Genomic DNA, 22838 nt, shown 5'->3' on the forward strand with positions numbered 1-22838 from the left:
TTTAAAATAAAAATATAAAAACTTGGTTGAACGCAATAAAAATATAAAGACTTATTTGAAAATTTTTAAATAGTTTAGAGATATTTTTAAATATTATGCCTTAAAAAAGGCTACATGTTTATCCTCTTTTCAATGAACAAATTAGGATTGGAGAAGAAGCATCTTTGAAATCAAATTCACTTGGAAAGATCTGAATTTTGAATCTACTTTTAACTTGAATATTTTAAGAAAATGCTATTTGCCCTACGTAACATGATGTATAATTGTATGTTCATCCAACTCTCACATTTTAGTGAAGAATTTGGGAGCCTATGCAAAATACGATGAGCCAAGTAACATTGCTCCAAAATATGTTTTGCAATTGTTGAACCTGCTGGGGTTGTTGTGGCTCTTTTAACTCAAAAAACCAGCATTTCAAAACCAAAGAGTTGGGGGCCAAAAAAATGGGGGATAAGCACTCTGATTATTGGCCCAAAGAGGGCAAAAAGGGGGTTGTCATTGACCCTTTTTAACTCAAAAAAACCAAAGAGCTGGGGCTGAAACAGGGGAATCGCTCTCTGTTATCCTCCAAAACCACAAGAATTCTTAGTCAGCAAAGCCATAAAATACAACTTTGGACAGGGTTTTCATCCTTCTAAAATTTTCTTCTCCAAGTGATTTGTGCAAAAGAGGTTAAACAAAAGATTAATAAATACTTAGTAACTTTTTTTAACTGATTAAACACTTGAATGTGTTCACTTATTTTTGAAGACTTTGCTAAATTTTTCACGGCATTATTGGTATGGCAACATGTAATTCATAATTACATGTATAGAGCACATTCATATCATGCATCAAATATAAACCCTTATTTAACTGTTACTTGCCTAGCAAATTTTCCACCGAACCTTCCATCTTCTGGTTTTGCATTGTTACGAGTTCACTGCAATAAGAGCAAAGAGTGAGAAAGAAAGAAAAGAAAAGAAAATGAACTGCTAGTAACCAAAAGGTTCAAAATCAACAAGCACAATTTGGGTTTCTTTTTTAAAATCTTTTCGAGAAAATATTTAAGCAAACAGCAATTAAGTTACAGCATAGTTTTTATCATGATGAATTGATAATACTAATTATCATTTGAATGTAGGGAAGAAATGGGAAAAAGAAATGATAGACCAACCGCAAAGCCTGAGTGAGCTGTGCTGCTCTGTTGAAGTCTTGGTCTTCCCTCGCCTTGAGGATCCGAAACATGAGGGCGAGGCGGAGTTGGGTGTTGGCACTTTGTTGTATGATGAGGTTAGTCTCATTTCGAAGCTGATCACATTCCTGCTCGATTGCTTCAAATTTTTGTTTGACCTGCATTTGGCCCTCTTTGATCTCTCTTTGTTCTTCGCTGATCTTTTCCATCTCTGCTCGCAACTGTCTCATTCGGGCATTCAGTTTCTCCGTCCTCCTCCTCTTTTAATGCAAAAACTAGAATGGCATGTAAGATTCAAAAGCACCATTTAATGAAACTTTTGAGAGAAAGGAAAACATCAAGAAAAGAAAAATCACAGTAATATATGTTTGGAATACCTGATGTTTCCTCTGTAACGATCCATGACTCACTTTTGGAATTGCCAGAGGAGACTTTCTCTTGCTCAATGCCATAGCATTCATTTCTTTCTTTCTTTTTTCAGTGTTGGTTTACCTAGCACACTCGGAAAAGTGAATGTAAATCATCAGGCATATGCATATATATAGTTCGATCCAGCCCTAATAATTCTTTATTTATTTTTTAGTAGACTTTATTTAATTCCTCCTCCTTAAGGTCAACTGAAACCAAAACACGGGTTAGAAATCCTCTTCTGCTTGCTGGACCAATTTGAACGGGCATAAGCATTATATTTCGAAATTTGAGCGCTGCTTTCCTAAATTTAAAGTCGAAAGAGATCGTATGATAATCGGTGCGACATCGCAAGATTTCCAGTTGATAGTGGAAATCAGCTATCAGAGACGCTCGATGCTTTATGTAGTGACTTTTTCTTTTGGAATTAACCGTTAAAGGGTTTTGAATAGGTAAGTTTCCTACCTAACACGATGGAGACTTCTTAACATTTTCAGTCAATTTTATATCAAGAATTTATTATTTTATTATTCTTTTTAACACTTCCCCGTTAAACAATGAATGGGTTTTTTTTTAAAAAAAAAAAAACATTTCAAAAATTCAATAATTTGTCAAGTACACTCTTTAAATTTTAATTTTTAAAATTAAACACCTTTTAAATTGACCTATTCAAAAACGTGTAGATGTCCCATTGAATATGTCAAAGTCTTCGTTTTAAAAAATTTAACAGACAAAAAACAATTATATCTTGTGGTACGTAAGGCAATTTCATATAATTTTTTTAATTCACACAAAAAAGTTGAAGAAAAAAAATTTTGAAATCTTCAACATTATCTTATATCAATTTTGAGAAGACGAAACAACGGTTAAATCAACCCTTTCTCGTACTCTATCTACTAATATTTTTAACAAAACCAAGATTGAAGATGGGATTAGTTTTTGTTTTCCTTGGAGACTAAAATTTTAATTTAATTCTAAGTCACTAGGTTTAGGCATATTGACTGACTCCAGCCAGGGATTCCAATGGTTATATTTTCTAACATTTGAAAACTTAGAATGCTAAATCATTGAATATGAAACCGAGTGCTATGAGTCTAAAACTTTCTGCGCAATTTCCGCTGGTGTTGGTTTACTTTTCTTAGCAAAATCCATGCAAATTCACTAAATGGGACAAATAGTCCTCAAGGAGATACCTAATTTTTTGAATTCAATACCTTTAACTCAAAACCTTTTTTGTTAGTACAATATAAAATTACAATGCAATTACGTTATAGTCAATGGATGTAATGTGATTGTATTGATTTTTTCAATACAATCTCATATTATAACTTACTTTGCTATGTTATCAAATTTATTTGATGTTTTTGTCTTTTTCAATAATTAAAATTCTAAAACTTAATTTTTATCACTTTAAAAAATTTTAAAAATATTTTTAAATTTTTGAAAAATTTTGAAAAACATAAAAATAATTTTTAATTCTTAGAAATTCTAAAAAAATTTAAAAATAAAAAAATTATTAAAAAAAAATTCTGGAATGATAAAAATTNTAAAATAATTTTTATTTTAAAGAAATTATAAAAAGATTAGAAAATCCATAAAATAAAAAATGTATTTAGAATTTTGAAAAAATAGAAGATATTCTTTTTTATGCTCATAATTTTTTAAAATTATAAACATTATTTCGTCCATGTAATTTTTAATAAACTTTTAAAATTAAAAAAAATTTTCGTTTTTTACTTTCAATTTTAAATGTTTTAGGAATATTTCAAAATAATAATACCATTAATATATTTTAAAATTTTCAAAATTGCTAACAAATAAAAATTATTTTCTAATTACTATGAGCATGGATTTGGCCGATACTTAGTTATTTGCTAGAAAATTTATTTAAGAGATAATATCATATAAAATTTTACAAAATAAAAATATACAAGTATATTAAACTTCTATTTTAATACATAAAGGTAATTTTGAAAATTAACATTACATTTTTAGTAAAGTAATTGTAAATCAAATACTGCTATTTATCTTCTTAACATTTTAATCACACTTTCCTTATTATGCTGCAATGTTATCTTACTGATAATTCTATTTTATAGAATTATTTTACTCTAATTTTGTTATTAAATATTAGCTAAGTCCTCAATTTTTAATTATAATTTAATTATTTTTTAGATGTTTTTATGATTAGGTACTTTTTAGTGAGTTATTTTAATTTTATGTTAGTCTTTTTATTTTAGTTATTATTTATTGATTTTTATATTTTTAAGATTAAAAGTGATTGGGCTTAATTTTGGAAAGTAAGGTGCTGAAAGACCTAGAATCTCCTTGCATATGTTTCGGTATTTTGGACATATCTCGAGCTACAGAACTTTAAATGATGCGATTCTTAGATCATTGGAAAGCTAAGAGACAGAGCTACAACTTTCATGAGGATCACTTTGCCTAGTTCTACTTTGAAGATAGAGAAAATCACATTGGAAAATGGCTGGACTTACTGTGCCGGGAATGAAAATTTGTAAAGACTGATAATTGATTTTTGAGCCTTTTATTACATTCTTAAGCCCAAATAAACCCTAGGTCAGCTTAAGGAACTTTAGGTTTAATCTATTAGTCTAAATAGGATATGTTTTGACAACATTAGGTAGACAACTTTTGTGAGATTCAAGAAGTTACAAGTTGAGGCTGAAACTTGGAGATCAAGACGAAAAATATTATTTTGTTTTCTTCCTTAGCTTTTATCTTTCTTGATACTTTCAATGGTTGAATTTTATATAATGTTATTTCATTTTGCAATTATGAGTTGCTAAATTTCTTTTTCTAGGATTGCAATTGAACTCACATGTAATCTAGATTTTTAATCTCTTTCTTACTTATTTTTAATGGGATTTGAATTGGTTATTCTAATTTGTTCTTAATGTTTTTAATTGTCTGATCACCAATTAAATTGATTTAAGAACCTAAACAAACTTGGGAAAGGGAGTTTAGAGTAGACTAAAATTGAGATAGCATATGATCAAATTAATTGATTTGCGTAAGATAGGGATATACCTATAGGCCGTATGTAGCCAGATTAAAGCCTAAACTTAACGAGTCTATTTTAATTTCAAATCACATAGGGATATAGTGTTCTGGTTAAAATAGATATTTTTATAGGTTGAGTCGGGGGACCCTTATAAATAATTTAGGACTCTAGGTTAGCAATTCAACCCATTGAAATAAGTTAAGTAAGAAATGTAAGATTTAGATGAAGTGTGAGGGATATTGTGATCCTAGGCTTGTTTGATTTGATATTTTCTCAAGTTATTATTTTGATTTTTCTTATTGGTTTTAATTTTAGCTTTAATTAATTATTTAATTTTGATTATTTGGATAAGATTAAATTGTTCTAATTTTAGTACTTAGTAAAGTTTTAGATTAATTCCCTGTGGGATCGATACCCTGCTTGCTAATATACTATCTATTCGATACGTATACTTGCGTAGTAGGATTTTAACTAACACTTACCAGCAATGACATTCCTTACAATCACATTTCCTACAATGTGATTGCATTGTAAGGCACCAAATGCAACCTCAATTAGAAAGAAAAGTTGCAAGAAAGGATTTTGCAAAGAATTTTTCATTAATAAAATTGTAGTTACAAAGCCAACTTGTATATCCAAATGTAAAATAGTCCTAACAAAATTTAACAAAAAGGGGCAAAAGTATCCATTAAATATTTACAATAGCTTCGGTTACTATGGTACGGTAATTATAGCAAGGGTAAAAGGCTGTAAAGCAATAGCTGCAATAATAGAATACTAATTATAGTACACTAACTAACATAACTAACTAGCTAATAAATTATTATAAATTTAAAATTACTCTTAATACTCCCCTCAATATGAGTATAGATATTAAGAATACTCATCTTGCTCAACAATTTGTGGAAAAAAAACCATGGTTATAAAGCTTTGGTGAATAAATTTGCCAGTTTTGAAGTTCTAGGAAATTAATTGGAAGAGATAATCCATTCAAGTACTTTTGTCTACCATGAAAGGATCATCTAGTTCAATGTGCTTGATCTTATCATGAAAAATTGAATTTATGCAAATGTGGAGAGTTGATTGGTTATCACAAAACTATTGGAAAAATAACGAAGCATAGAAACTATTCAAGAAAGTCTGAGGCATGAAACATTGTCCTTAAGGATAATTCTGTCTTTTCAGAATGTGAAACTCGATGCAAAAAGACTGTAACAGTTGTCTCCCAAGATTAATAGATTCTTCCTTATTAGTTTACACAAATTATCAAGGATACAAAAATAATAGAAAAATTAAAAATAAGAAAAAATCCAACAAAATAGGGAAATGAGGGAAGTAGAGAAAAGGAAGATAGGAAAGTTAAGAAGAAATGATGTGACAATTGAGGTGGAGGTTGGTATTTATAGGCTAAAGATAAACAAAAATCAAGAATAACGTTGTAGAAAATCAAGAGAAAATTATAACATTATATAACATTCTGAAAGACTGAGTCTATAATATTCTATAACGTTATAAAAACTGATTCAATCAAAGACTAACTCTTTGCCATGAAAAATTATAACGTTATACGACATTCTAGAAGACTGAGTCTAAAACATTTTGTAACGTTACAAAGACTGAGTCTGATAGACTAATTAAATCAAAGACAAATTTTGACAATGGTAAAAGATTGAGTCAGTAAGGTAAAAAAAATAAACCACCAAGGTACAAAATATCACTTGGGCCTAGCCAACATATATACTTGCACGTAGGAGAAAATCCGCATTTTCTCAAGGCTTGGCTCGATTTCGTATGCGCACAAGCTCACTTTCTTTTCTTCCTTACAACAAGCCCATAATGTGATTGCTTATATAAATCATTAACATCTATTGTACCTAAGTAATGTGGGATATTAAAACATTATGAAATACCACTATATGTCCAACAATCCCCCACATATTTCATAAGGTTTCACAATCGGAAGTTTTTGCTAGGTTTAATCTCACTTGAGTGTAATGCATTGAGATTGGTGATTTTTAAGTTATGATCTAGGCCTAGAAATAATGTAACATAAATCATAGAATTTTGGTGAAGTTTATAACTTATATGAACCAAAAAAATTTTATGTGAAATATGATTTTCATTAATCACATTACATCCCCACAATTTTTGTTGTTCAAGGCTGTTTTGCATGAATAGACCATGGGCGTGCCTAGTTATTTATAAGAGCTATAGAGAATTTGTCACAATTCTTATAAAAATGGTCCCACTCCACACTTATATAGGTGATTTCATTATGTGTATACTACAATTAAATACACCACCCATAAGGAAAATGAAATTCTTTAAGAGTTTAACTCAACTTCTCTTACAGAGTAGTCTTACACTATTCACACACCATAAGAAAGATAATAATTTTAATAGTGCGTAATTTATCAACAAATAACTTGTTATTACCCATATGAACTTAATTCATGGGATCACTACTCATATAGGTTAGGTTGCCATTATTGTCGATTTTTCTCAATTGGTTCAAGTCCTGTTCCCCTCGATGTATTGTTAATTAATTTTTTCGTAAGGGTTTAGTCAATTGATCGTTCAAATTTAGCTTTGACTTCACATAATTATTAAATACAATTCCATCTTTAAGCAATTGCTTTATCACATCATGTTTTGAGCGAAGGCATTTATTCTTACCGTTGAGAGTTTTATTCTTTACAATGACTATTGCCTCTTGGCAATCACAATGTATAGATACAAAAGATGTTGGTGTAATTCCTAACAGAATATCTACTAATAGGTTTCTTAACCACTTAACCTTATTGCCAGCTAATTCTAAAGCTACAAATTCCAATTTCATTATAGATTTAGCAATTATTGTTTGTTTGGTTAATTTCCAAGTTACTGGTACTCCCACTAAGAGTGAATACATAACCACTTATGGATTTTGTTTCATTTGAATCTGAGATCCAATTAACATCATTGCACCCTTCTAATAAGTCAAAAATCCATTATATAAAATATCATAGTTTATGGTACCTATCAAATAGTTCATTACTCAACTTAAGGTAGTTTAGAGGTCTTGATTAAGACTTTGTGTATATATACTTAATCTCCACACAATATAAGCTTTATCGGGTCAAGTATAATTCATCAAATGCATCAAACTCTTAATAATCTCAATGTATTCGGACTGAGCCAAACTATATAGAACCTCTATCTTTAATTGGGTATTATCATCATAAGGAGTACTCACATGTGTGACATTAAAATGTCCAAACTTTTTTAGTAGCCTTTCAACATAATGCTCTAATGTTAGCATTAGACCACTATCACATCTTATGATTTTAATATCCAAAATAGCACTGGCTTCTCCCAAATATTTCATATCAAAACCAAATCTGTTTTGGTAGTAAAAGTATGCTTTTTAAATCATACCATAACTTTAAGATCATTATTGCTAACTTTAATTCAAACCATGCCAAAAAGGGTAATGGTTCTTAAAGAACTTAAAACAGACGGAAGATGTAATTAAAATCAATATTTATTTTTAAAATATATTTAATAACAAGAATTGACTAATCATAAACATAAGTATTTAAATTCACAATCAACATTCATCAAACACCATTTATGTACAACATCATGATTAACTCACAACATTATGCCTAAAGGCATAGCAATAATTCCAAACTCATATATTTAATACATTTATATAACGTTCACCACTTCTATTGTCATAATCACACCAAACATAATATGCAAACAGAAGTATAATCCCCTCCATCTAGGAAGTATCTCAGACAGAGGTATAGTCCTTTTTATTTAGGCTATTAGTTGAATAATGCCATACTTTCACCAAAACCAAATGTAAAACAGTTTCATACATAACCATAATTCCTTATCACATCACATCTAGAGATATATACGAACATATATTCAATTTATGGATTACATGACTAGCACTATAATTCCACCATCCAAGATCCACTTCCATGCCATACTTTGCTAGATACTAGTAACTATTGTCAAATATAACCAAATTATCAACATATAAGCTTTTGCTTCAATAGTTGTTTTTGTGTAAATCCCTTTATAGATTCTTATTTTGAAGATTAGTAGAACTTGGTATATAAGCAAGCAACTTCTTTCAATAGGTGGGTGTTTAGTCTGCTTTTAAATTGGCTTTTCTATTAAAAAGTTAAAGTAAGGCGTTTGCCAACATTAAAATAACTTATGTCAAAAGCTCAAAACTACTTTTAGACCATTAAAATTTGAAGCCACTATTTATAGTTTCTTTTAAGAGACAATAAATTTATTTATTTATTTATTTTCTTTACCCTTCAAAATTTCCTAATATTACAAACCATCAAACCAAATAAATCTTCATCCAGTAAGTTCTTTTAGTTGTCAAAAATTAGATTATTTTATATTTCATATTTGAATCATTATTCTTTTGTTTTATTATTTTTTTAAAAGACACTATACTATTTTTTTTTTAAAAAAGGCCAACTAACCTTCCTAACCATTAAATGTGTTTCAATATTTTAATTGTAAATGTGCTTTGATAGAATGTTCTTTCTTGTAATTTTAGCACTTATTATACATCTTTCTGCATGAAGCTTACGAAATGCTATTTCAACTTCTTAAAAAGACCAAAAAAGCTCTCACAGAGAAAGAGTTTATGAGAATTTTGGTTGCTACTATAATTTTTAGTTTGTGATTCTATAAAACAACCCTAACCTTATGTGTAAAGCATTGATTCATCTTTTACTTAAATTTTTAGCTTCAATGCTTATCAAATTGTTTAAATTTTCGTTCATTACCCTTAACGGAAAGCACATGATTATAACCATCAAATTTCAACCATCAACCATTTCACATTATGAAAAAGCAAACACTTTTGGTTATTGTTTATATCATTAGTAACCATCTTTTCTAGAAACCAAGACATAGTAGCATATCATATACAAAATCCATCCGCCAAAAGGAAATACCTAAAATGCCAAGCCAAATATATGCACTCAAGGAAGAAATTAAATTTTCAAATAATTATATGACAAAATAGAAGGAGGAAACTTGCACACACTGCATAGTCATTTTAGATGGCACGTAGAAATTTTATCTAGTAAATTAAATCCCCGAAAAAAGTCAAAAGTATAAAATGTCATAGCTTTTGTGAACGCAGGATATTTCATTGGAAGAGCCAAACACCATGAAAGCAAGGACCAACCACTTCTTCCACCAATTTGAAATTTATCTTTAAGATTGTTGGAAAAATAACGAAGTGTGAAAACTATTCAAGAAAGTCTAAGGTGTGAAACATTGTCTTTAAGGATAATTTTCACCCTTTCACAATATGAAACTCGATGCAAAAATGATTGTAGCAGTTATCTCTCAGGATTCAACAAACTCTTCTTGATTAGTTTGCACAAACTATCATGGATACAAAAATAGCAAAAAAATTAAAAACAAGAAAGAACTTAGCAAAATAGAGAAATGAAGGAAGTAGAGAAGAGGAAGACAGGAAAGGTAAGAAGAGATGATGTGAGAAATGAGGTGTGTTGGGAACATAGGTAGAGGTTGATATTTATAGACTGAGGATAAAAGAGAATCAAGAATAACGTAGGATAAGTTTCGCCCTTATAGAATATGAAACTTAATGTAAAAGGATTGTAGCAGTCATATCCCAAAATTCAATAAATTCTTCTTGATTAGTTTGCATAAACTAGCATAGATACAAAAAATAGTAGAAAAATTAAAAACAAGAAAAAACCTTGCAAAATAGGGAAATGAAGGAAGTAGAGAAGTTGAAGACAAGAAAGGTAAGAAGAAATGATGTGAGAAATAAGGTGTGTTGGGAACTTAGGTAGATGCTGGTATTTATAGACTGAGGATAATGAAGAATTAGGAATAATGTTATAGAAAATCAAGAGAAAATTATAACTTTATATAACATTCTAGAAGACTGAGCCCACGTATATACTCGTGTGCAAAGGGGAAATTCACATTTTCTTAAGGCTTAGCCTGATCTCGTGTACGTATAAGCCCACTTTCTTTTCTTCTTTACAATAAGCTCATAATGGGTTTGTTTATATAAAGCACTTAATATCTTTTCTACTTAGGCAACGTGGGATATTGAAACATTTGAAATACCACTATATGTCCAACAATACAAAACAACTCTTTGCGTCAAGATGAAGATTGTTGAGTAAAAACAACAACCACATCACTTCATAATAAGCTGTTGTCATTCTCTATAATATGCTTCAACAAAGCTTTTAGCAATAACGGATTATTTCTTGGATTTCCAACTCATAAGAGAATTTCCTAGAAAAGTACCATAACATGTGATTGATCTTTTAAAATCTTAATATCCTACCTAGTGACTATCGGTATAGGCTCTTAAATGTAAGTCACTATTGGTAGAAAACAAAATTCCCTGAACTTTGTTTAAGTATTTTAGTAATCTAAAGGCTAGTTGAGGGAGAGCATGCCCTAGTTTGTCAATGTATTAGGATAATACATGGACTATATGATCTATATCTTGCTTGGTGAAGGTTAGATATATCAATTCCTAATTAATTGCATGTAGATAGGACCATCAACTAACTAGTCATCCTTTGTAGTTTTGTGAGCTTATGGTTATAGCTTACAGGGGTTGAAATAGGTTTAGCACCCTAAAAACCATACTCTTCCAATAAACCTAAGTGTACTTTCTTTGACAGATTAAAATGCTCTTTATAGACCAAGCCATTTCCAATAAAAAGAGTTATTTAAGTTTGCAAAGGTCTTTCAACTTGAAATGATTTTTAATATTCTTTCATAGCACAACTAACCTATTCATGAGTCAACAATAACAAAATCATCAACATAAACAAAAACAACAACAAAATCACCAATTTTTGTTGCCTTAGCTTGTGTGAAGTCATATTGAAGCAAGGAATTGGTAAATTTAGAATTTCACTACCTAAAGGCTTGTTTAATGTTATACAAAGACTTATGCAATCCGCATAATAGTCTAGAAAGTGAAAAGTGCTCCCCTTTAACCTCATAATGCTAAGTTCGTTCCATGTAAACTATCCCATTTAAATTATTCAAAAATGCATTGTTGATGTCCAATTGAATGAGATGCCAACCTTTAGCAACAATTAATGCCAAAATCAATCTCATATTGCTATGCTTACAACTTAGCTATAGGTAGACCTGGCAATTTTGAACACGACACGTTAACACGACACGAGAAGATACGGGTTAAACAGGTTTTGGGTTTAGTGTTAACGTGTTTCGTGCTTAATCATGTCAGACACGTTTAAAACACGTTTAAACACGTTTACTTAAACGTGTTATCGTGTTTAATCATGTTATCGTGTTTAAACATGTATATGTGACACATTTATTAACCTATTAAAAATTAATAATTAAATATTATTTTAACCTTATATAAATAATTTTAAATAATTATTTTAATAAGTTTTTTTTAATTTTATAAAGGGTATAATGTAATTATACATGCTTAATCATAATTTTTAACTTTTAGTGATTATTTGATATTATTATTATTTTTGTTTTATTATAATTATTTTTATAATTATAGATTTTAAATTTAAATAATAAAATTATATTTAATTGTAAATATTTTTATTTAATCGTGCTAAACGTGTTAATCGTGTCAAACATATTAATCGTGTTAAACGTGTTATTAATCGTGTCGTATTATATATTAACACGTTTAATAAACGTGTTAATCGTGTTGTGTCGTATTATACGTATATTAAACGTGTACGTGTACGTGTTTCAAATTTAAGACACGAATGTTAAACGAGTCGTGTTCGTATTTAACCTTAATGTGTTTCGTGTCTAATCGTGTCTGACACGTTTACGACACATTAATATGAATTGTCAGGTCTAGCTATAGGGCTAAAAGTTTCTTGGTAATCCAAACATGTCCTTTGGTTATAACCTTTAGCCTCTAGCCTTATTTTATATCTTTCTAACTTCCATCAACATGTAGTTTCACCTTATAAACCCATTTGTAACCAATGGCAAGTGAATTTGTAGGTAAGTGCACTTTTGTTCAAATCTCTAAAGCATCTAATTCTATCTCATTGCATTTGTCCAATGAGCATACTTAACAACTTAATGATAGTATATTGGTGCATGGAAATGGAATGGAACATAAAGCTTTGTGAGAATTAGAGAGTTGATGGGTTGGTAAAAATTGTGTAATAGAATGAGAAGTGACAGTTTAATGAATGCAAAGAATATTGATTATATGCAATTGAATCAGAACCATCGAGAACTGGACAATTTACAGTATATAAAGGTAGTGAAATATGAGAATTCAGTTTGTATTCATAGTCTTGAAATGGAAATATAGATTCACAAATTCACAAAACACAACATATCTGGAAGTAAAAATACTGTGCATTTGTAAACCATAAAGTTTGTACCCTTTGATATCTAATGGATATCCAATGAAAACACATTTTCTAATTTTAACATCAAAATTTTTCTATAATATCAAAGTGTTGAGGCAAAACATGAACATCCAAAAATTATAAAACGTGCATACGATTGTGAGTTTTTTAAATAGCATTTCATATGGGGTTTTGTTGGTGTTGGAATCCTGTTTATAATATGAACCGCAAATAAAACAATCTCCCTAAAACCTAAGGGGTGATCATGAATCAAACACTAATATCTATCAAATCAAAAACAAATTCTTTCTTTCGGTGTTCGATTACTTTTCTTAGCAAAAACCATGCAGAGTTAATGAAGTCACGATGTACAATACATCAAATGAAACAAATTAACTGCTAAATTTGATAGGAAAAGAATAAAGTTGCCAACAAAGCGGGCGACCAATAAAACAGGCCAACAAGCAATAAGGATCGAAACCTGAACCCAAACAAACTTACACAACTAAAACAGCCCAAACAACAAAATGCTGAAATAACCTTACTAGCCACAGCCAGCCCGCTTACAGCCACCACTCCTCCCTGTTTCTTCGCCTCACCGTTTTCCCTCAGCGGCCGCCGTCTTTTTTCCATCACCGTTTTTGTCAGCCTCTTCTCGTTCCTCTTTCTCTTCCCCTAATTACTTTCTCTCACAAATCAGCGGCATCAAAGACACGGGAACGATGAGGGGATGGTGGAGACTAGGAAAATGGACGGTCCTGATTATGTTTCTTCACATCATAGCCATTTTAATATTCACCAAAGGCTTTCTCTTAACCCGAACTGAGCTTCCCCATTCCAGCCAGTGCTCCGACCTTTCTCAATCTCCCTGCCTTTCTTCTTCTTCTTCCTCTTGTTGGACCAAACCGGCTGTTGACCGTCTCATCATCATTGTCCTCGATGCGCTGCGTTTTGATTTCGTCGCTCCAAGTTCTTTTTTTGAGCAAAAACAACCTTGGATGGATAAATTGAAAGTGTTACAAAGGGTGGCTTTAAAGAATCCTTCCTCTGCTAAGATTTTTAAAGCTATCGCTGACCCACCAACTACCAGTTTGCAACGTTTGAAGGTTCTTTTTTCTCTTTTCACATGTTCTAATTTTTTCCCTTCTAATAGCCATTAATTATTTTTCTCTTTATTGATGTTTTCAGGGATTGACAACAGGGGCACTCCCTACTTTTATTGATGTTGGGAATAGCTTTGGTGCCCCTGCCATTGTTGAAGACAATTTCATTAAGCAGGTTTGCCTTTCTTAACTCTTCTTTATTTTTTTTTCTACCCATTTGTTAGATCGTTGCTCTTTTTGCATATGAAATTAAAAACGAAAAGTGGGTTGTTTGAATAGAAATTCAAATATTAATATCTTTTTATAATTAAAAGTTAAAAATGTATTCTTTTTGAAATGTATGATTTTACTTTTGCAAAGAACAATTATGTTGGAACTAGTGTTGGCAGTATATATATATATATATATATATATATATATATATATATATATTATATATATCATTTTAATTAATTGATTATGATTGTACTGTCTACCCTTTGTTTTTGCCTATTAGGAACTGAAAAATAAGTAGCAAAAGTAAATTACCAAATGAAATGATAAATATTTAATCGTTTTGTCATTCTATTATTGGTGTTTTTGTTTTATCTGTATTAAGTTGATTCAAAATGGGAAGAGAGTGATGATGATGGGAGACGACACATGGACGCAGTTGTTTCCGAATCATTTCAACAAATCTTATCCATACCCTTCTTTTAATGTTAAGGATCTTGATACGGTATGCCATGTGTTTTAACTGATCAATTCCTTGACACACTATTTGTATTTCAATGGCTGTGATATATGATTCCATTTTTCTTTTATTCAGGTGGATAATGGATGCATTGAGCACCTAGTTCCATCACTATATGAACAAGACTGGGATGTCCTTATTGCGCATTTTCTTGGTGTGGTATGATTAAAATGCTTTATTTGAATTGAGAAATATAGATAAATGATTGGTTAGTTAATTATTCAGGGTATTTACTCTTGAAGCCTGAAGCTGAATATGGATTTCTATGGGATTTGTTTTCATATGGTTGTATTCTGGCATTCTTTTTCTAATTCTGTGGATTTTCCTCTACCCTATGCTTGTTCACGCTAAGTGTCATGTTATTCTTACTGAAACCCAAGTAGATGTTAAAATTGGAATATACCAGAAAAAGCTATCTGAACTAAGTCCCTTTGACTTTTTTAATGTAAACATTGCCGATAAATATGTTCTCATTGTTTGCTTCAACTTTTAGCATAAATCTCCTGATTGAAAGCTGCAGTAGATGCTTCTCTTGTTTCTAAAATTACATGAGGTTTCCAAGATTTTGTATTGTAGTGTAAGTGGTTATGTTGCAAATTTGGATTTAATGAATTTGTATGTGGTTAGGATCATGCAGGGCACATCTATGGTGTTGATTCCGTTCCAATGATTGAAAAGTTGGAGCAGTACAATATAATTTTAGAGGTAATTTCTTGAAGTATACAACTGTATGTTGCATTCCAATGGTTTCCCCTTGTTTGAATCCTGCTTCCATGTGTTCTCCATCCTTGTTCTTTTCTATGATGACTTTGACATTCCTTATCGATAAATTTGGGCCTTTTTTTTTTTTAATAAAAGAATAAACGTTCCTGACCCAAAGCTACCTGTTGTGCAAAATTTTCATTTGGGAACTTTTTTCTGCTATTTGTGCCATGCTTTTTTGTGTTTCAAGAGGCTTGACATAGGCAAGAAGTTTATGTTACATTTACTTGCATTTTTATCCTTCTCTTGTCTCCTAAGAGTCCATTTATGTTTAATCTTTTATGTCTCTGCCTGACTGATTGTTTGCATCAGGAAGTAATTGAAGTGCTCCAGAACCAGTCTGGACCTGGCGAGTTACATGAGAATACTTTACTTCTTGTAATGGGTGACCATGGGCAAACCTTAAATGGGGATCATGGAGGAGGAAGCGCTGAGGAGGTCTGACGCTTCTGTAGATCTACTTGGTAGAAATTTAATTTTATCATTTGTTTTTTCAGTCTTTTAATTGAACCATATCATGCAGGTTGAAACGTCAATATTTGCTATGAGTTTTAGAGATTTGCCTCCTATGCCATCTGATTTTGATTCTTCATCTTGTGAGGTAAATTTGGTATTTCCTCTCTCTTTCAGTATATGCATATATGTTGATGGACTAGAGATCTTTTTTCTTAGGCTGCATATGTGTGCCTTGTTGGTGCTAAAGGGAAAGGTGAAAATGACATAAGATTATCAGAAGAAGCCTTAGCTGTAAATTTTTATTAGGTGCCTTGATTATAACTTTTTACTAGGGAAATCCCCAGCACTTTGTTTTGAGTGGTGATAATTTATTTTTTAAGTTTCAAAAGTATGAATCAATAAATTTTTGTATTGGATAATTTTCTAAAAAGTAATTAAGATTTAAGAAAAAGATAAATAAATTGAAAAAAATACAATAATAAAATTTTCATATGTTTTTATTTTAAATTTGTTTCTCCCTTATCTTTCTTTTTCTTTCACCAAGAGACTTCAAATCTTTTTCACTCTATTTTAACAATATTCACTGATAGAACATATAAAACGACATAATAATATTTTGGTTAGAAAATATTAAAAATAAAAGAAAAATGGAGTAAAAAAAATATAAAAAGACCCAAACTATTTTTATTTATACAAAAGCTCAAAACCGTTTTAACTCAACTAACCACCCCATCAGCCCAACACTAACCAACCATGCAAGGTCCAGATATCAAGTAATTAACTCTTAAATGGCACGTCAATCAATTAAGCAACCAACTTTGCAAAGTATTGATTGTGAAAAGCAACTGGCCTATAGAACCAACTTGGGACTAACTTTAATTGTAGGTACAGATTAGGGTTGTGTGTACTGCATCATTTTTTATGGGAAAAAACTTAGTGCGACCGTATCAATGTCTTAAAGTTTTAGACCATTTAGTAGCATTCTCAAGAGCCAGAACTAATTTTCTTTTTCCTTCCTCATCTTTTTTCCTTAAATTTCAGGCAGCTAGGAATATATGCATCAGCTCCATCCAACAGGTTGGAATGGTCTTTTATTACAATTTGCAGTTTCTGATCACTTGTCTTTGATTCTTTTCTTCTTTTAAAAGAAATATTAAGTCATGTCACTTTTTGCAGCTTGATTTTGCAGTAACAGTGTCATCGCTGTTTGGTGTCCCCTTTCCATTTGGAAGGTGCCGTGTAAGCATTCTGTCAATCATCTTCAATATGGTTACATGTTTTACCTTGTTTTTGTCAACCATTTTATTTGTTGGACTTCTTTTAAAGTTGTTTTATGTCTACTAAATATATGAGGCATGTTGGTTGTATTGGAGTAATAGTATTTAAATTACCCTTTGGATTGACCTTGTATAAATGTGCCCAAAAAGGTAAGTTATTTTTCTTTCTGCTGTTTTCCTCTGCCATATTGTCTTTATTGGCACCTTAGCATGTGAGCAGAAAATGCACCCTTTTTTCAATTGGCTAAGCAACTAAATAATTGTCAAATTTTCATACAGCAAATTTCAGGAAAAAGCTGTTAATCATCTCATCATAAAAATTAGGGCAAAAAACTTTCTGTATCTTTTGCTTAAGCAGTTACCCTTAGGACTCAGTCTTCTTTTCCCTTCACAGCATGGGGCTTTTATCATTGCATAAGACAGTGGCTTCAAGTGGAATGAAAGGCCTCTAGTACAACAAACTTTTGTCGCATGAAGCTGCCTTCTAACCACACGTTTTTGTTTTTTCCCCCCTCTTCCCCTTAAAAGATAGATTGTGGAAACTGATTGTTTTTGATAATGGCTTCATGTAGCTTAGGTTTTATGATCTTTGAGAGCTGTGAAGTCCCTGTGTACTTTAATGCATGTTGATTTATAGTTTATATCCTATTGACTACAATGTTCTTTACACTTTTCATAGTTCCAACAAATTTTCCATTGAAAGTAACATGCTATCGATTCACTTCCCCACTCTATTTGCAGCATTGGACGTGTTAATCCTGAGTTATATGCCTTAGCTGTGGGTACGTGGAACGTGGAGAAGTATAAAACAGGGAATGGTCAAGATCAAAAAAAGTTGGAAGAATGGATGCAAAATTATATTAATGTCCTCTGCGTCAATTCATGGCAGGTAATTTTTTTTCCTTCGGCCTTTTGTCCTTGGCTTAGAGGCATCAACCACAATGTGAACTTTGTACGCTATCTTTTTCTTTTAAAAAAAAAAGAAAAAAAAGACAATTAGTTTATCAACTATGCATTGCACTATTAGATAACATTAGCAACCAGTAATAAAGGGATTATGACAAGACATATCTGCAAGTACAGCATGATATATTATTTGTTAGAAGCACCCTTCTCGCTCACCCACCATTTTTTTCCACCCTCATATAGATTCTTCTTATGTAGGTGAAAAGATATATTGATGTCTATTCGGCTTTATCAGTTATTGGATTTTCCTCTGAAGACCTATTCCACATATCAGATTTATACACTAAAGCAGAGGAGAATTGGTCATATACTAAGAATTTATTGTTGTACAAAAATGAAAGTTTCGACACATCATTGCCTGATCTTAAAAGGCAAATTGATGGCTATTTTAATTTTCTCTCTTATGTTGCTGAGCTAGCTCGCTCCAAGTGGACTGATTTCAATTTAAAGATGATGGGCACTGGTATTGGGATTATGCTATTATCATTATATGTTCATTTCCTTGCCATCAAGAAGGTGAATAAGTCATATGGTGTCTCTCTTCCTTCATCCAGAGATTCTGGAATTTCCTTTGGGTTAATATTTGCTTGCTTTATAGTGGTGATTCGTGCATGCAGCCTACTTTCAAATAGTTTTATTCGTAAGTTCCTGAATCTCATATTTCATTATAACATGCAAGCACTTTTAATCATTGTTGCTGACATTCCCACTATTCTTTTTCTTCCTTGCTTGAGATCAGTGGGAGAAGGGAAAGTTGCAAATTTCCTTTTGGCCACAACTGGCATCATGTCATTACGTTATTCTTTCATGAAGAAGAAGATGCTACTTGAAGTGAGTATTGCTCTTCTTAAAGGTTAAATAAGTTTAAGAACATAATATCTTTTACATTAACTTACCCCTCTTCCTTGGGGCATAAATCTGTATAAAATGAATATAATATATATTTTTTTTATTTTGCTAATTTGATTTGAATGTATGCCCAGGCAACTATATTTCTTCTTTTGACATTCATTCTTAGAATTGCTATTGAAGTTGGGCTATCTAAGCAAGCTGCCACGTCTCAGTTCATGAATGTATCCTCTTCATGGATGCGTGGGATTTCTATAAGCCAACCAGTGTGGGCATATATGGCTGAAATCGTGCCAATTCTGGCATTGATGATATTAGGATACTTTCTTTACAAGGCCATTTCTAGCTGCTGTTGGGGAATTCCGAAGTATGTTATCTTGGGAACAATTCTAAGCTATTTGCTCATAGCTTTGCATTGGGCAACTGAAAGCAACATATTGAATCTGGCCTATTTGCTTAAAGGAATTGGAAAAAGTTGCATCCCTCGGACAATTTATGCTATTGGACTTGGTCAGCTGTCATTGTTGGCATTTGTTCAGCTGTTCAGCAAGGAGGACACTTCAAATTACAAAGGAAGCTTGTTTGTTAAAATGATATCTATTTTATCCGCATGCAGTTCAACAATTATTCTTCTCCTGGGAAAGCAGGGTGCCTTGGTTGCATTAGGATCCATAGTAGCAGGTGCTCTTTGCTTACTGTTGTATTTACTTGGGCCATACATTTGGTTTTGATTTCCTTTTACTTGCCAGGCTATAGAGTTCAATTTCGCTAAATAAAATTTTTTGGATTGTTGGTTTTCATGACATTTGTAACTATGCATGCTTCTAAATATTTTTTTGCTCAGTGCATGCATGCTTCTAAATGATGCCTTACATGTTAGCATTTCTGTTTACAGGTTATTGCATAATGAGACTTGAAGGTATTGAACGGCATACCTTTAATGGAGCTGTAGGAATTTCAAGTTTGCATCCTCTTCCTGTTGTCCAGTGGAGTCTGTTAGCTGTGTGTTTGTTTTTTGCAACTGGTCACTGGTAAGATGCATGTAATTCTTTATACTGAGGCATGCATATGTGCTGGTTTAAATCAGTGTCAGACAACACGTTTGGTATTGATGTTCTTGGGTATATTAATTAACTGATTCTTTTCTTATACTAGAGGTAGATCCTTCTACTTGTGCTCGTTTTTTTTGTTATTTTATTGTTACTGTGTGTGTAATGTGTTTGTGTATCCATTTAAAGAACTTTACTAATAGATGTATTAAGTGTTCCTGATTCTGTATTCAGGTGTGCTTTTGATGGCCTGCGATATGGTGCTGCATTTATTGGGTGAGTCTTTGGTATTTGTATGACTTTCTTGCATCTTCCATCCCAGAACTAACTTGCCAAAAAATGAAATCTTTAAAGAATAAGCAATTTGGCTTTGATGCTGACTTTTATCTTTCTTGAACACAAAATTCATAAATGGCTGGTTTTCTTTCAAATTATGCAACAATTTTAGCACAACTATTGCTGTTTGACCCAGGAGATGTATATATTGACCCTTGTTTGATTTTCAGGTTTGATGAGTTCATTCTTGTGCGACAAGCAATCCTTCTGACAATTGATACATTTGGATTTTCTCACATCCTTTCTGTATTTGGGCTTGCTCTTTTTGTTGCATGGCCATCTTTCTTCAATCAGACTGAGCACAGGAGAAGTCTCTTTTCTATAAAGTTATTCCGGGTAAGTTTTCCATTTGGATGTCTATATTTCTAAGATGCATTTGGTATATAAGATTATAGATAGGATGTGATAAGACAAAGAGTGATGAGTGAAGTGTCCTTATTTTATCTTGTTTTGACGTATGCACACCGGAAGTGTTCTCATATTTTGTCTTTACAAAATTTTTCAATCTTACTCCTTTCCACAGAATCGGGCATTCTTCTCTATATTTGATTGCTAATCCAATTAATTTTTTCACCTAATATGCTAGAGACAATGACAAATTTTGTATTAATAGAAGTTATACTATGTAATCCTATTCCATGCACTGAATAACTCTAATGTTCTAATCTATTATAATGATCGTTCATCTTCATTATAGATATTTATGATGTATGGACTCATTACAGCTACTACAGTCACTGCTACTATACTGTGTGTTGCCATCCAAAGGCGACATCTAATGGTACGAGCATCTTTTCATAGTGACCTTGTAACTATTAATACAAATCTGACCATATTTGACACCCACAAAAATCTGCCTTTTCTTTTCTTGCAGGTGTGGGGATTATTTGCTCCTAAATTTGTTTTTGATGTGTTCGGGCTTATCCTTACAGATCTCCTCATTTTTTTGGCATCCATATACTATTTTAGTGGAGAAGAGGATAGTATGCAATGTGATCGTGGTACTGAGGAATGAGGAGCCATTTGGTTAGTTTTACTTAGCAAAGAACAATGAGTAGATGACAGCTGAAAAACTCTTTTGAAATAGGCTACATGAAAAAATTTTTCAGGATAAAGAGTGGAAAGCATTAAGAATTTTACTTAAATCTATTGGTGATTGTTCATTTATTCTTCCAAAAATCAAAGCAAATATGTCACCCGGTTATATCCTTTCTGCTTTTCTCTTCCATTTTTTTCAGATAGGCATCGTGCTTAGATTTGTGAAAACTGTTATGTAGGTACGAAATAAATTTGTGAAATTCCAGTAAGTTTTGAAATCATTGATTGAATTTCAGTTGTAGTACACAAAATTTAGGATTATAGTAGACATATTTGAAGTCATTGATGAAACTTTAGTTGTGGTGCACATCGAGGTGGTTGTAAGGGTTGCTATTGCACGTGCATTTGTTTCAGTTGGTTTGGAGAAATTCTCCATACTTGGAAGAGTATTCAGGATCCAAAGGAGCACAAGGTGGGACTTTTTGTTGTGGATTTTATTCAATGCAGGCTTCATCATTGAACTTTTCTCGAGAGTATATTTAAAAAGAGAAAATGCAAGGATGATGTTTTCTTTGCTAGAGCTGGATTGCTGCATGTTATCCAACGCAAGTTGCTCTTGAAAATTAACTTCCCTCTGTTTTTAGGGCCATATAGGACCGTGCATTTGCTGGTAAACCCACTTTCCCTTCCTTTCTTGATCTAACTTGTCATTTCTTCAGTCATTATTACAACCAAAACATTTCCGTTCAAGATATATGCTATCACCAAACAGTCGCCAAGCTGGAGACAGCGAAACATTTCACAACTTCGAATAAGATTATTTCAGCTACTACCCAGATCCGGTACACACTCACTTCGGATGCATTCGAACAATGAAGAAAATCCCTTTTAACAACTGGATCCTAATAAAAGTAATACATTTCATGGATCTGATGATGTTTTCATTGATACCATCATCCCAAAAACCTAGAGAAAGTGCACCTGAAGAAAGCAGCCTAAAGCAGCTTAGAGGAGGGCAATGAGCAAGGTAAACATTTATACAGTGCAGTTATACTGCGTGAAATAGATGTGGAATTTGAATTGAGCTCAAGCATATGCTTAATTGACAGAAAATTTAATGAGAACAATGGAGAGTTGAAAATCTCCCCTTAAGAGTGCATGACTTGACTGAATCATTTTTTGGAAACCTCATGGCCTGAGAACAATGCTACTATTCAAATGATGCTTACATTTGTTGACTATATTTTTCTCATCAAATCTGTT

General features: G+C 31.8%; 2 protein-coding genes across 4 annotated transcripts; one reads left to right on the forward strand and one right to left on the reverse strand.

Annotated features, from left to right (window-relative positions):
* LOC18594703 lies at positions 658 to 1731 on the reverse strand. Its single transcript, XM_007022330.2, has 3 exons — positions 1552 to 1731; positions 1157 to 1434; positions 658 to 922 (listed from the first exon to the last, which is right to left on the reverse strand). Exons 1-3 carry the CDS (start codon positions 1633 to 1635, stop codon positions 859 to 861), a joined length of 426 nt encoding a protein of 141 aa, XP_007022392.2. The 5' UTR covers positions 1636 to 1731; the 3' UTR covers positions 658 to 858.
* On the forward strand, positions 13420 to 21865 carry LOC18594704 (GPI ethanolamine phosphate transferase 3). 3 transcript variants are annotated; one of them, XM_018125178.1, is made up of 18 exons: positions 13423 to 14112; positions 14195 to 14284; positions 14708 to 14827; positions 14918 to 15001; positions 15470 to 15547; positions 15917 to 16042; positions 16128 to 16205; positions 17102 to 17137; positions 17237 to 17292; positions 18079 to 18226; positions 18502 to 18943; positions 19043 to 19134; positions 19287 to 19833; positions 20048 to 20183; positions 20436 to 20477; positions 20708 to 20873; positions 21263 to 21318; positions 21412 to 21543. In XM_018125178.1, exons 1-17 carry the CDS (start codon positions 13729 to 13731, stop codon positions 21314 to 21316), a joined length of 2679 nt encoding a protein of 892 aa, XP_017980667.1. In that variant the 5' UTR covers positions 13423 to 13728; the 3' UTR covers positions 21317 to 21318; positions 21412 to 21543. The 3 variants fall into 3 exon arrangements, 2 of the variants coding, with proteins under 2 accessions (XP_017980667.1, XP_017980666.1); XM_018125177.1 differs by having other exon boundaries at positions 13427 to 14112; positions 21235 to 21318; positions 21412 to 21865; XR_001928881.1 differs by lacking the exons at positions 21263 to 21318; positions 21412 to 21543 and having other exon boundaries at positions 13420 to 14112; positions 20048 to 20309; positions 20708 to 20727.

Source organism: Theobroma cacao, chromosome 7, assembly GCF_000208745.1.
Source record: "Theobroma cacao cultivar B97-61/B2 chromosome 7, Criollo_cocoa_genome_V2, whole genome shotgun sequence".
Taxonomy (NCBI): Eukaryota; Viridiplantae; Streptophyta; class Magnoliopsida; order Malvales; family Malvaceae; genus Theobroma; species Theobroma cacao.